Genomic DNA, 15,944 nt, shown 5'->3' with positions numbered 1-15,944 from the left:
TCTGAATTAATTTGCTCTGATTTGTTAATTGAAAATATTCTCAAAATAGCTTAAACAGCAACCTCTTGAAACATCAAAAATATGTTTGGTTGATATAAACTCAATTGCTTTGCATGAGTTTGAGCAGAAAATCAAATTATTGATAACAAATGAGTTTTGATTATCATTTAATTCTACTCATAAATCAAGCCATTCAACATTACAAGATTATATATGTTGAATAACAGTGTTGCCTTAGGCTTGATAAATATTGTTACAGGTATAAAACTTCCCTTGGTAAAGTAAGCATACATTTAGGGGGAGCCATGTGACAATTAGAAAGGGGGAGAAATACTAATCTTCAAAGGGAGTACTCTATACTCTAATCTTTAATTTTTTTTCCATTTCAATTTTAATAATGTTTGTCATCAAGGGGGAGATTGATGAGCTTAGAAAACTCTAATTTAAGTTAATGATGATCAAACATTATTAATTTAATTAAATTACAAAATTGTCAATTTGATTTTAATTCATATATATTGATTGATAATTTTGTTTGTGTAGATTTCTATTGGGCCGAAAATAAAAGATAAATGTTGTAAGTCCAAGGGTGAATTTTTTGTTTAGCAAAAATAATCAATAAAGTGTGGCTGAATTATTATTCTTACTATTGGGCTAGAATTGATCTCCATTAGCCCAAATTACCTTTGATGGAAAGATCCATTAACTTGGTCTAAAATTGATAAAAAGAGATAAGGAGATCCATGCATGCTTCCACGGAAATCAAACTTATCTTTGGATGGATTTCAAATCTTGTTCTATTACACTTAATGCAGACATTGGAAAATGGAAAGAGAAAGTAAAGAAATAATGTGATAGCCTTAAGTGCACTTACACGCTTCTAGGCTTGGGTTTCGAAACAAATTAATTCACTCCACTCTCTTTCCTAGCTTCACTAAAAGCATTTCAAAATCTTCTCTCTTCTCTCTCTGATCTCTTTTCTCTTTCGGTCATATCATAGCAGCAACCATGGAAGCTAAAGCTAGCCACCGAAGATAAGAAGTAGCACGCTACAAGACCATCACAATGATGGCAAGAAAAAGAAAACTAAAAGTATGCTGTGGCTAAGATTTTCATCACTTATGGTAAGATTTGGCGATGAGATCTTGGCTTCTCCATACCAAAAATGGTTGAAGAAGATTTCGGCCAGCAAGGAGAAGATCCTTGGAGGGATGGCTTGTCTCTAATTCTGCTTAACCACCACAGGAAGTAGCTACAGTGGCTACGTGATGGAAAAGGCAGAGGATGGAGCAGATGAAGCTGTCATCATCATGAAGCATCAAAGGCTAGGAGTTCATCTTAGAGTGCAAGGCAAGATGAAAGGCTCGGATTGATGATTATTGGTGACCAAGGAAGAACCAGAGGTAATTGCATGTTGGTTATTGCATTCGATTACTTCTCCTCTCTCTCTGGCCGAACCGGTTTTCTTGAAGAAGAAGAAGTTTAGCTTGGTTTTTGGTTTCAACCGTGGAGGCTTCCCCTTCTCTATATAAGGGTGAACAGCCAGGGTTTGATTCAAGGAGAAAGGGTGAGAGTGCAAGGCACAGAATTCTCAGAGCTACCTGAGCTAACAGATTTTCTTCTCCTTCAATGTATTCTATTTTGTATTTTTCTGTTTAATTTTGTCATGTCTTGAGTCTCATTGAAAAAGGCAAACAGTGAGGTTTGTATGAAAAAGCCATAGAGCGGAAAAAGGCAAAGAGTGAAAAATTAAAAGAAAAAGCCATAGATGTCCTTAGAGGTCCTTTGTACATCTGTGTTGTGTATCATGATTCTGTGGGAATCCCCTTGTAAGTTGGGTTAGCACTTTACAGTTGAAAGGTTGGCAGTGACCAAGTCAAGTTCAGGATTGGGTTTAGATTCTGGACTTGTCCCGGATAGGAAGGGTAGTTCCTAGGGAGAATTGATGTATGTAATCAAAGATGATTATAGTGAAATTCCATCATCTTTGTGATGGAGACTGGATGTAGGCTGCACTGTACTTAGCAGCTGAACCAGAATATATTTGGGTGTAATTTTCTTTCTCTTCTACTCCCTTTTATGTTTCTGCTACACAGGAGATAAAACCGTAAAATATCTCATGCCAAGTGACGAGACAAAAAGAAAAGTCTCGTGGCTAGGGACGAGACAAAAATTAAAAAATCTCCAGAAGTTGTTTCAAAGACCAGCAAGTGTTCAGAAGTGAAAAAGGGACTAAGATTCAACCCCCCTTCTCTTAGCCACTAAAACCATCAAAACAGTATATATAGAGTAACAAAATATTAATTTATTAATAATAACGGTAATATAGTAACGGTTAATTTTGCAACGGCTAATTTTGTAATGTGATTAGTATTTCAAATTTCATACATAAAAATAAACTACTCACCAATGTAAAAAATTAAAATTATTTTTTTATATAAAAAAATTTAATTAATTATAATTTAATATAATAATATAAATAATATTTAATATTAATTTAATTATTTATATTAATTATGATTTATATAAATTATTAATTAAATAAAATTATAATTAATTATTATAATTATTAATAAATTAAATATAATTTAATTATTTAATATAATTCTTTAAATAATTGTATTAAATAAATAAATCATATTTAATTTATAAATAATTATAATAATTAATTATATACCTAAAGTAATATATATATATATATATATATATATATATATATATATATTTAATATATTATGCAACGCTCATCTTTTATATGTATATAAAATATTATTAATTTTATTAATAAAATATTATTTAATTTTTGTAATTTAATTGACACATGTTTTAATATTATTGGTTAAAATTAAAAAAATTCAAATCCCTCTGAACAGGATTTTGTTTGTTTCAAAAATTGTGATAGAACTCTGAACTCACCTTTATTTTGCTCCAACGGTTAGTCTCCACTTTTTATCAGATAAATAATAATTGAGGCTTTCACTTGTTCACTATTGGACATGCTCTTAGGGCTTAGGCAACGCAGGTTCTCGTTTCCCTCTCTTCGTTCACAATCTCACCTCACCTTCAGAATAAAGAACCTTCAGAGCTGTTCCCTCAAAAGAAACCCTAGCCTCCTTCATCGCCGCTACCGTTCTTCTCACTGTCGCCGTCTGTCGCGCTCAAGATCTTCGTCTGTTTGTCGTGATCGAGCCCCTCTCCTAATTCGCCAATCACCAACTTCGTCGCTCCAACCCCTCATCCTGCTCAGTCGAGCTTCGCGCCGTCCCTAGTCGTTCTCGTCGCCGGGTCCGCTCTCCATCTTTCTCTGCTCAAACTGCTTATACACGCGTTCTGTGTCGTGACTGATGGATTTATTTTGTGATTTGACAATTTGATGCAGCAATCAGGTTTTTTATTAAGGTCTTGTTCTTGTTAAATTGTTCTTGTTTCCATGCATAACTTGTCCTTGTGCTCTAAAGTTTTATTAAGTTTGGGTTTGACATAGGTTGGATGAATTTTGGTAATGGTGATGTCATCTGATGAGATTTGGCCCTTAGTAGCCTTTGATTTGGTTTATATATGGTTTATGGCATGGAACATGGTTAGAGGTCAAAAGCTTGTAATTTTATTACACAATGAGTTAGTTGTTTGAAAAACCAACTTCTGGAATTTCATTGAACACGTGTCCTAAGGCATACACATCATATTGAGTAAGATGATGATTTCTGATGAGTAATGATACTTTACATCAATCTTTGGTTTACACTTTACCGTGAAAGAAAAATTATGAAAATAATGTGTTTTTGCAAATATTAATCCTACTAGATTATGTGACTAAAGAGAGAGCTATGCTGGAGGATAAGCTTGGGAATCCTAATCGCAAATATTAATTCAACTTTCGCATGATGAGTATAGCTTTTTTCATAGGAGCAATGATGAGTTTGCTGGTTTTCCTGTTCTTCATGCCTGACATCCTACTTTAATTTGATCTTGCCTGTAATAAATTTTAATGCAAAGTTGCACATTTATATTAGTGTGTTTGAAAGGTATTTTTTGCTTGTATTGTTATATAGAATAAGGAACTTACGTTACAATTGTGAGATAAATTGAAGTTCCTAACTATGCACTATGGATCCATTGATTTTACGTCCATGGTACATGTCATATGTTGCTGGAAACAGCAAAGAAGAAACTATCCATATCGCTTTTTTGTTTGTGCTGTGCTGAAAGCATGTTTGCTAATCTTTGCAAACAGAGGGGATGTTTTTCCTCCCAGACTTGAGGAATGTAATTAATAAATAAGGCTCAGCTAGACCTGTTACATTCTTTAATTAATCTGCTTTGTTAAATTTATGTGTTAAATCACTTTGAATTACTGTTCTGGCGTGATTGAATCACCAATATATTGGAAAGAGGAAACCGCTTTTTGTTATTGGCTTTAGGTTTTCAAATAAGCTAGTAGAATTATTTTTGAATTTACCATTTCTTTTCTCCCAAGTTACCTTGATGGAACATGTTGGTTTTAGTAGAATTATTCTTTTTGTTGAACTGTACAGCACACATAAGGATTACAGGTAAATTGTGGGGTTATTGCAGTTGAATACTGTCACAATGATATCAGATGAGTCTCTCTTCCACTACTCACTCGTCGCATTTTACCTCATAGCGCCGCCAACCTTTATCTCCCTGATGTTCCTACAAGCTCCATATGGAAAACACCACAGGCCAGGTTGGGGGCCAACGCTGCCTCCCCCACTGGCATGGTTCCTCATGGAGAGTCCCACATTGTGGCTCACCCTCTTGCTCTTCCCACATGGCCGACACTTCTCAAACCCAAAATCCATGATCCTCATGAGCCCTTACCTACTTCACTACTTCAACCGTACTTGCATTTACCCTTTGAGCCTCCTTCAAAGGAGCCCATCGGGAAACGGCAAGAAAACTTCACATGGATTCCCTCTAAGTATTGCGCTCACGGCATTTTTCTTCAACTTGTTGAATGCTTACCTTCAAGCTAGATGGGTGTCTCACTATAAGGACAACTATGATGGTGATGGTAATGATTGGTTTTTCTGGTTGGCGTTTTTTGTGGGGTTGTTTGTGTTTTTGTGTGGGATGAGGATCAATATTGTGTCTGATAGGGAGTTGTTGAGGCTCAAGGGTGAAGGGAAGGGCTATGTTATTCCAAGGGGAGGGTTGTTTGAGCTTGTGGCTTGCCCAAACTACTTTGGGGAGATCTTGGAATGGCTTGGTTGGGGAGTGATGACATGGTCTTGGGTTGGATTCGGGTTCTTCATCTACACTTGTGCAAACTTGGTGCCAAGGGCAATTGCAAATCGCCAATGGTACTTGGACAAATTTGGTGGGGATTATCCTAAGAGCCGGAAAGCTGTTATTCCATATTTAATTTGATTTTAGGAACTCCTTTTCTCTTGCATTTTTTTCTGGGATTGGTTTCAATGGTAAGACAAAATTGAAATTTTGTTTTTGGTGCTTTTCAATAAAACATGGAATATCCATAATTTTGTGATATAACGTTGGATTTTTGTGATGCTTAGGTCCTTCTAGTAACCCGTTTTCTTGGGATTGCTATCTGACTGTTATTCTGTGTTTTTAGGTGTAGTATTTTACAAGATTATGACACCAGTTCTTCAAAGTACACTCCTTTTATATATCTTAACTTATGTCTATGATACAACATGATTCTGAATAGTGCTATTTTTTTTTTTTTGGGCATACACAACCAAAACTGGTATTATGTAGACCATAATTGAGTTTCATCTAATTCTTAAAACTATTTAGAACAAACATGTAATCCAAGCTGAATGACATTGTATTTCAAACAACACGGTAGTACAAACATGGCTTCAACCATATACAAAAATTATCTTCTATAGGTGAAGAGATTACTAGGTTGATCTAAAATTTCTGCGTTTAAGGTCTCTTGTAACAAAAAAACTCTTTCCGTTTCAATGTTTTTGCATAGTGGCGGAAATACATTAAACCTTAGCCACTACCAAGAGTAAGTGAGGATTAATGTGTTCCTTTTATGTGTATCCGGATCAGTATTGTGTATAGAGTGTGTAAAAGAGTCCTCTGTATAAAAGAGTAATTCAGGACTCAATCCAAACATGTATAGAAGAGTCGTCTGTAATTTTTATTTAGGCTAGTGATGTTGCATTATAAAGATTAAATGGTTTTATCCTCGTTTCCGTTTCAAACACATTTTTTCTGATGTATAAACGGGTGGATGTTGGAATTTTGAATAATAGTATTTTGTAAGCTAGATTTATCTTCATTTTCAGCAAGAGGCATCATGAGCAAGATAAGGCATAACAAGGTTTTAACTAAAGAATAACTTTTTTTTTTCCCGATAAGTCTATAAGTTAAAGGGTTGTGCAAGGTGCTGAACATTGTTTTTTCAGCACCTGCTGAAATGAGTTGGCTATGGACAGAGAGGGATGCGTGGTACTGCTGCTGCCAAATGCGGAGACATAAATAAATCAGTATTAATTTTTTCTTATATGGTCTTTTTTTTTTTAGATGAGGATTGAATATGTGCGGTTCAATTAGGTATCGTTTAAAAGTGATCTTTTATTCAGTTTTTTATTATAATAATTTAAAAAAATTAAAATAAACATATTCAAATAGATTTAGTGTCTTTTTAAAAAAGTCCATAAAGAATCTTGGTGTCACCGACATCGGATCCGCCATTATTCGGTTCTAGTGCACGAGACTTTGTGTGTTGTTTGGTTACTGAGAGAATTGTGTGTTGTTTGGTTACTAAGAGAATAGATTCGATTGCGGTTCAAAAATTTTCAGAAAGAGCCAATTGCCACTGAACACACCACACGAGAGTCTACAGCAAATATAACATTATTAAAACATTAAAAACCTCAAAATTTGAATCACAACCAGGTTTTTTTAATCATGGCATGAATTTGCTTCTCTAGTTTAACATTAGTAACATTGGTAGCATCATTAACTACAGAGCCAAATGTGAATGAATCGATTTTTCATCCAACTTTATTTATTTTAGCAAACAGTTTCGGCGCTTCATTCTTTAAAATATCTACTTCGTGAAAATCCTGATACTAATGAATTCCATGATATATTATCTTTTGCAAATATTTTATCAAAAGCAATATATGCTTCTCGTACTTCACCACATCTAGCATAAAGACTAACAAGTGCGTTACCAATTGAAAGATCATCAGAACAACTAGAGACACATGAATGTGAATGTGCATGAATTTGCCTCCCTTGATCAAGTGCTTGGATACCTACATATGCACTAAATGCACTTGAATCCCTTGATCTTGTATTTCTTCAGAGGTTAAGAGCTTTAGATTATAATCAAACTGAGGTTTCTAGCATTTTAATCGCAATAAACTTTGACTTGGATTCTTAAATTTGATTATTACTTTGAGCATGTTTAATCAAAATTGAAGAATTTGGGAAAATTATTATAAAGGACCGTTAGGAAGATTTAATTATTAAAAAGGACCTTTAATTTTAAAATTATTTAAAAAGACTTATTTTTTAATATTTAAAAAAAAGGACCAAATCTTTTTTGTGAAGAGACAAATATATCCTTACATTATTTTTTCATTTATTTCTTTTTTTTTAACATAATTCTTCTTCTAATTATCTATGACACTCAAATCCTTATTCTTCATCTATAACTCATAGAGACATTTGTTACTGTCAATCACAAAAACTTAAGACCTGGGAGTACCTATGAGTATACTCCTGGCAGGTAAGTTGATTTTCTGGTATATCCTTGCAGAAACATTGCTATTGAGTAATATATTTCTTTTAAACTCGTTTTTAGATTTTAATGTCTCTTCCCTCATTATTGGTTATTTATTGTTTTATATTTTTGCATAGACATGGAATCTACTGTTCGTCGACAAATTTTTTGTTATTTTCACATTGGAGGTAATATTGAAGTTGTACCAAACCAAAAAATTATTTATCATGGAGGAAAAATCATAGGAGAGCTAATTGAAGAAGGATGCACGCATTCAAATTTAATGCATAAGATATGGCTTCGAACCAAGGAAAATATGCAGAATAAACGCATTACCTACACAGTCAAGTTTAACCAATCTCAACTCATAGATCTCATTGATACTGATAGTGTTAACCAATTGATCACATTCAATGATGATACAGCTCATGTATATATCATGGAGGTAGAAAAGACTAACCATGATATTGCACCTCACGAGGACAATGACAACAACGTTCATGACAGGTATGTATTCCAACTGGGTTATCTTTTTATAAATTTTCTTATATTAGTGATTAGTGAATTGTTATGAAATTAATTTAATTTTTTTTATGATTAGTACACTATCAAGTAATTCAACTCAAGGAGTCGACGTCGTTACTAATATTGATGGTCAAAATCCATTGACACCAATTCTATGTACAACCCAACTTGTCCCTACACCTCAGATTATCAATGGCTCTGCTAAGTGAAATGATCTTATAAAGGAAGAAGGACAGATTTTTCAAAATGCAAGTAAGCTGAGGAAAGCATTATTTGAATATGGTATTGCTCATAAGTTTACATACAAGTTCTTAAAGAACAGTCCGGGTAAAATAATTTGTGTCTGCAAGGTTGAAGGTTGTCCGTGGAAATTGTCGGCTTATGCTATGGGAAAAAATACTTCGTTCCTCGTGGTGAGACATTTTATCAAGAATCATAAGCACTCAGCTCAAGATGTATTGGAGAGTACTCACTCTTTCAGATCTAATTTGGTGTCTTCAATTATTATCGACAAGTTGAGATTAACTCCTGACAAGTTGCCTAATGACATACGAAATGATATTTTCAAGGAATACGGATTTTCACTAACATATCACCAAGCTTGGGCTGCAAAGGAGAAAGCATTAGCTGAAATTAATGGCGTACCTAAAGATTCATATATGCTAATTCCCTGGATATGTAATCGTTTAGTGAAAACTGATCCACAAACAATTGCAAAATGGACATGCTCTCCTAGTTATCAATTTGAAAAGCTTTTTGTTGCATATGGGTGTTGTGTGACAGGTTTTCTTCGTGGAGCAAGGCCTATATTATTTATTGATGGTTGCCACTTAAGTGGTCCATACAAGGGAACTCTTCTAGCTGCCTCTACATGCGATGCAAATAATGATTTATTTCCGATTGCGTATGCAATTGTTAGTGCTGAAAATAATGAGAATTGGCTTTGGTTCCTATCTAATTTGAAAGAACTAACTGGGTCAATTCCAGTTACGTTAATATCTGATAGGCATCCATCAATTATTGCAGCTGTGGAGCAAGTATATGACAGGGATAGACATGCTTATTGTTATCGACATGTGAAAGAAAATTTTTGTGCAGAAACTAAAAAGTTACAGAGGGGAATACGTGGTGAAGTAAAAGAAGATGCAAAAAAACTACTAGACGCAGTTTGTTATACCCGTTTTGGCACAGAATTTACAGAAGCTGTGGAACAACTTCGTGCATTTTCACCAGAACTTGCAAATTGGTTAGAGACTAAAGGAGATATTAACAAATGGGCAAAGTCTCAATTCCCTCATCGACGATGGGACCTCATAACTACCAATGTAGCTGAATCATTTAATTCATGGATAAGAAAAGAGAGGACTCATAGTATTTGTGCTTTAATAACAGAGCATAGAGACAAACTTGCAAATTTGTTATATACTGCAAAGTTAGAGATGACTAAATGGAAGAATGAAGTTGGGCCAAAGATTGATAAAATATTGATGGAGCATGTAGCTAGAAGTGAGTTTCTTAAAGCAGTGAGATATGGAGATCATAATGTTATGGTTAGAGGGTCAAATGTTGATGTATGTGTGAATCTACTACGCAAAGAATGTACATGTCTTGAATGGCAAATGACTGGAATTCCATGTCCACATGCTTGTGCTGCAATTAAATTATTACATGGCAACATCTACACCTATGTAGAGGAGTGCTATCTGAAAAGTTCACAAGAAAAGATTTATGCGAGCAGTATGATCCCAATTGAAACTCATGACATGCCTGATGTTAACAACCTGACCCTAACAGACTGGGAGAATAATATTTTTCTTATGCCACCTACAACAACTCGTCCTCCGGGAAGACCATGCAAGAAGCGCCGGGAGTCACAATTTCAAGATGTGCATGTTTACAAATGTAGCCGATGTGATCAGAGTGGTCATAATCGTTCTAAATGTAAAAATCCTAATCCAGAAAAAATATGAATTTTTTTAGGTAGTTCTAACTTTATAGATTGTCACATTTAGAATTGCAATATTGGTTTTCTTAAGTTATGCATATTAGGTGATTCTGCTGAGTTTCTTAATTGTATCTGCACTTAAACTTTATAGTTTTACTTTGATTTTTAATTAAATTTGTGTAATCTTACACTTGAATTTTGTAGTTTTACGTTGATTTTAATAGCGTTTTTGCAAATATGCACTTGAATTATGCAACAGGTTTAGCTTTAGTTCTATTGTGCAATTCTGCATTAAAGTTGCTGCACTTAGTAAATAAAAATCTGCAATTTAATTTTTTCTATGATTTTGCACTAATGTTCTGTAATTTTCTGCACAAACTCTGCAATTTTACACTAAAATTGTGTAACTCTGCTCATAGTTAAACAAAACAACCTTAGAAAAAGAAACATTTTCTATAAAATTTTCAATTGATATTTTCATTATAAGTCAAAGATCCAATGAATAATTGTGCTTCCATACCAGTCTTCCAATAAAATTAGACCACTCTAATGTTTTCATACCATTATTCCTTATGCTTCATTGATAGCATTGATAGTTGCTAGTTACTAATAATCATGGACAATGATCATCACACTCATAAAAAAGAAATTCATATTTCAAATCAATTCAGGTTCATAGACTCAATGAGGCTGTAGAGAAACATTTCATCTTCTATTTCAATCTGTTTTCAAGCAAGTGATAGAATTCATGTTTGAAAGTAACCTGATTCTTCCTACAACCATGTGTACTCAATGATGTTTCAATGTAGATAATACATTTCACTCTAATCAACTCTTTGAATTTTCAGATAGGGAGAAGCCGAATCTCGAAGACGGAACAGAATAGTCACTAACCATAACATAGAAGCCTACTCTGCACCTAAAAGTGACTTAATGATAGTATCACTCATACCATCAAGATAAGGGAACAAGTGACCAGATCCTTTGAGTTCATGATACTGAATCCAGGGAAGATTTTCGGCGATGTATCGTTGCACTATAACAGGCACCATCAAATCTTCCACTCTATGCCAAAGAAGATGGACATAAGCTTCATTATTTGGAAACGGGTTTTCAAGATCCAAAAGACTAAAATCCCATTTACCAAATCCAATATTTAAGTCACGGTGGAGAGTCTCGTATTCTCCTTACTGTCTTGCCTGAGCTTGTAGAAATAAAGTACAAAGTGAAATCAAGAACTTTGGTTAATTTTCTGGCAAAACAATCACCATAAACTTTTATTATTATAACCAATATAAATTATTTTAGGTCACTAAATTGTAGCCACCTAAAGGCTAGTACTGATACTTACCACATGACCCTTTTTATTAGACCAAATTGTTGAAGTAAGCTCTTTATCTTTGAAATCCTGCATTTTTTTGTGTAAACATAATTAAGAGTCATGACATATAATCAGGTTCTTCTAATTAGACAAATAGAAAGAAATGCTACAATCATAAGCAACACCAAAGCATTGTGTTTAAAGTCCATGAAAAATTTTAGAACACAAGTTTAGAAACAAAAACTGATCCATCTTTATTTTCAGCCTCATACCAAACACACCTTAAACATAAACCCTTCAAATTCAGATTCATTCATTCATTAATGTATTTTTCAATATAGACAACAAGTGTTATTAGAGTTCTTACTGGGGCCAAAGATAACGCTCTTAACATCAATAATGCACTACTATATTCATTAAAAAAACTGTAATTTAGACTTTGTTTAATGCATATGCCCTTATAACTTGAAAGAAACAAAATTGAAAATCACATAATCAGTAAAACAAAACAGTGACTAATAGCATCATCAGGTTTGAATTAAGACATTTCCAGATCACACTAAAATCATATTCATGAATTGAAAATGTTCAAACTTTATCATGTATTGCAGTTTTCACCTTAAAAGCTATACAATTTTTAATTTCAGGGATACTAATATAGCTCAAAAGCTTAAGGCAGGGACTTGAACCTGATATAAGCGTGTGGCTTTGGGGAGCTTCAGGTGGGGCTTGCTGCTGCGAGCGACTGGAGGAGTCAAAGGAGCGATAGTCGACGTGGAACGAATGAGTTTCACCGCCGGCGACGAGCTTCAGAAGACGATTCTGCCCGAAGATGACGATTTTGCCTCTGACAACTTTGCTAGATGGTGATGAAGACGAATCTCTTTTGACGCGACGAAAACGGCATCAATTCCGCCTCTGATACGACGATTCTACCTTTGGCGAATCTTCTCAAGCATGCGCCACCGACGTTTCCCTTAGGTTGGGTATGGAGTGGGTTTGAGAACGGGTGAAGAAGATGGGGAAAGAAAACAAGGGGAAGGAGAAGAAAGATTATTGGATATTATTGTCTTTTCATTTTTTATCTTTTTTGTTTTTATTTTTAAAAATATATAAATTAGTCCTTTTTAATAATTTTAAAATTAATAATCCTTTTCATTAATTAGGTTTTATTAATGGTCCTTTATATTAATTTTCCCATTGAATTTTGTAATATAATTTAGAGTGCGTTTAATTATAATTTGATTATAGCATAAGTTTGAACTTTGATTTAAATTTTGGAGTTTGATTATTACCTTAATGTGTTTGATTATTGAAGTATGACTTGGGACACATTTGATTACAATAAGATTATAACATTAAACTTTGATTTGGATTCTTAGGTTCGATTATTACTTTGATCGCTTTGATCATAACAATTTTTTAATATGATTTAAAACATGTTTGATTATAATCTAATTATAACATGAGTGTAAACTTTGATTTGGATTCTTGAATTTGATTATTACCTTCATTTGATTATAATAAGATTTTGTAACATAATTTGGAGCTTGTTTAAAATTACAATAAGTGACCTCCAATTCCAAAACAACTTGTCTAGAAATGCTAGAATTTGGGATAATTTTTACAATAATCAAACATAATTGTGAATAATTAAAAATAAAATTAATCAAATTATTATAGTAATAGCAATTTGTAACTAAATTATTATACATACTCAAGGCTGAGTTTGTGTTTTCTAAGCCTCACATATAGTATTAATAGTTTTAACATACAAAAACTGTGTAATCAATACATAAATTTTTTTTTTTGTCTAGGAATGCAAGCTAGCTTAAGAGGAACAAATATTAAACCGTTTGAATCAATCAAATATTATTATGAAAATTAATCATATAACATACTGGTTACCTAAAACAAAAAGTAGCAAACTGATATTAAGACCCAAAAAAAGAGCCCGACCTCCTATAGTATTTCATACGTATAACTCTTTTGAGGTATCTATTGAAATGACAATGTCAAATTTAGTTTTACTTAAAATATATCAAAATAAAATCTTTAACACTAATGCCGAGTACATACTAATGAGAATTCAGAAAGCATATATTCATTCATCAATCACCATTAGCAACACGAAATCATTCAACAGAGGTGATTGTCATTCCTTTTTCTTCTTTTGTGTATTATGCTCTCTCTCTCTCTCTCTCTCTCTCTCTCTCTCCCTCTCTCTCTCTCTTTGAAGTAGCAAAAATCAAACAAGAAGAAGGATAACATCTAGAAATCAAACAACAACAACAACAACAACAAGCTCACCAAGATGAACTTTGCCGAAATGCAAAAGCATGGAAGACAGAAAAGTTTTGTTTGATTATAGTTAACTGACGAAGACAAAGCGCAAAGAGGAAGATGGTAACGGGTGTGACAGAGAGAATCGTGACTGAGAGGGAAAAAGGACGTGGTTTGGCGCATGTGACTTAAGGTTTTGTTTGGTTTCTGTTCGTTTCTACGAGAGACAGGGACATGGTAGCACGTGTCTACTTTTTTTCCTTGAGACAAAAAATTAACAAGAACATGCTTACACACAAAGTTTACATGTCTTTTGTGTCCATCCAAAATGATGAGACACGGAAAGAAGATGATGGACCTACATCTTACTTATTTTTTCTTAGAATGGGAATAAGGGTTTTTTTTATTTATTTTTGTTTTAAAAAAATTGTTTATTTCTAAATTAAAATTAAGGGTAAAATTGTCATTTAAGATTGTGTATTGTTCATGTTTTATATAACCAAACACAAATTTACACACTATATTAATGTTATGTCTATTATTTCTAAACATTATACACAAGCACATGTATTTTATGTCTATGTCTTAATCTATACACAAGCCAAATGGAGCCTAAGGGTATTGGAGAGGAGAAGCGCATGTGTATACATGAGAGTGAAATTATTTTTTCAATTTTTAAGATTGTATTTGTATTATAAAAATATAGTGAATCTTAGGGATAGAGCAGCCAATACTAATCAATACTCTATTTTATTTAGAAATTGTTATAAACTGTTAGTGTTAGGTTGTTATTTATCAGTTAGTTTGTTCAAATTATAGGTAGTTAGTTATAGTTCACAAGTGAATAAAATTTCCTACATTGTAGTGCTACCTAGACCAGCAAACACACCCAACAACTACATCTCTTGTGTATATATATATGACATATACAGTACAATAATGCAATTGAATTCATTCCAATCATTTCATTACTCTTGGATTCAATATGGTATCAGACGCTATCATTTTTCTCTCACCTTCCGCTTTCTTCCTCCTCCAATTTTCTTTCATTTTCTCTGATTCTTTCTCTTCTTTCTCCATTTCTTTTCTTCCTCACACTCGAACTCTCCTGATAGAGTTGATGAGAGCCTAATTTCTCCATATCAAACTTCATTATTTGAAGAAGTTAGGGTTCCGATCAAGAATAAGTTCATCCATGGAAGATCCGTTTTTCTTGTCATCCGCGGACCAACCAGGACTCACTCTGGTTACTCAACAGCTCACCGAAGAGAATTATAACTCATGGAGCAGAGCCATGAAAAAGGTCCTCAACGCTAAGCGCAAGCTTGGATTCATCAATGGTTTGGTATCGCGTCCAGATCCTGAACTTGATGCCGAGCAATTCGAGACTTGGCAATGTGTAAATGACATAGTTATCACCTGGATTCTCAATTCGGTGTCCAAAAAAATTGTAGCATCCCTGGTTTATACTGATTCAGCAGAAGAGCTGTGGAATGATCTCAAAGAAAGGTTTAAACATGGCAATGGTTCAAGAATTTTTGAATTCAAGCGAGACTTAGTAAACTTGAGTCAAGGTTCGATGACGGTTTCACAATACTTCACAAAAATAAAAGTTCTTTGGGAAGAACTCAACTCATACCGTCCAATTCCTTGCAATTGAGCTGATTCGCGGCCAATGCAAGCTTTTCTCTGAGACGAGTATGTACACTATTTCCTAATAGGGTTAGATGATTCCTATGCTCAGATTCAAGGACAGATTCTATTGATGGAGCCTCTACCATCAATCAACAAGTTCATATCCCTAGTAGTTCAAGAAGAGAAGCACAGGGCGATTGGCGCTCCCTCACCCCCAACTCAACTTACTTTCCTTGCAAGAAATCAACATGTGCCTCCACAGTCTGGAAGAGGAAGAGGAAATGCGAAAAAGGACAGGCCTCTCTGTTCTCATTGTGGTATTCTCGGTTACACAATTGACAAGTGCTTTAAGCTTCACGGCTTTCCACCCAACTATAATAGAGGCAGAGATTCATCCATGCATGGTTTGAAGCAAGCAGCTCACAATGTCATTGGAGGAGAGTCTCAATTAGCTCAAGATTCATCCTCAAATTTGACCATGAATGCATCTCAGGTGCAGCAAC

At 34.0% G+C, this 15,944-nt stretch overlaps 2 protein-coding genes across 10 annotated transcripts; both read left to right on the top strand.

Moving 5' to 3' along the window:
- Window positions 1-2,975: 2,975 nt before the first annotated feature.
- On the top strand, window positions 2,976-5,643 carry LOC130976950 (steroid 5-alpha-reductase DET2). 9 transcript variants are annotated; one of them, XM_057901918.1, is made up of 2 exons: window positions 2,976-3,285; window positions 4,576-5,643. In XM_057901918.1, the coding sequence occupies exon 2, from the start codon at window positions 4,591-4,593 to the stop codon at window positions 5,389-5,391; it is 801 nt and encodes a 266-aa protein (XP_057757901.1). In that variant the 5' UTR covers window positions 2,976-3,285; window positions 4,576-4,590; the 3' UTR covers window positions 5,392-5,643. The 9 variants fall into 9 exon arrangements, with proteins under 9 accessions (XP_057757901.1, XP_057757897.1, XP_057757899.1 ...); XM_057901914.1 differs by having other exon boundaries at window positions 2,976-3,386; XM_057901916.1 differs by having other exon boundaries at window positions 4,536-5,642.
- A 3,000-nt stretch (window positions 5,644-8,643) lies between these two features.
- On the top strand, window positions 8,644-12,393 carry LOC130975318 (uncharacterized). Its single transcript, XM_057900128.1, has 4 exons — window positions 8,644-10,198; window positions 11,211-11,311; window positions 11,865-11,950; window positions 12,246-12,393. Exons 1-4 carry the CDS (start codon window positions 8,644-8,646, stop codon window positions 12,391-12,393), a joined length of 1,890 nt encoding a protein of 629 aa, XP_057756111.1.
- Window positions 12,394-15,944: the final 3,551 nt, after the last annotated feature.

Source organism: Arachis stenosperma, chromosome 4 (assembly GCF_014773155.1).
Source record: "Arachis stenosperma cultivar V10309 chromosome 4, arast.V10309.gnm1.PFL2, whole genome shotgun sequence".
In the NCBI taxonomy this organism is placed as follows: domain Eukaryota; kingdom Viridiplantae; phylum Streptophyta; class Magnoliopsida; order Fabales; family Fabaceae; genus Arachis; species Arachis stenosperma.
This window is presented reverse-complemented; position numbering and strand designations above follow the sequence as displayed.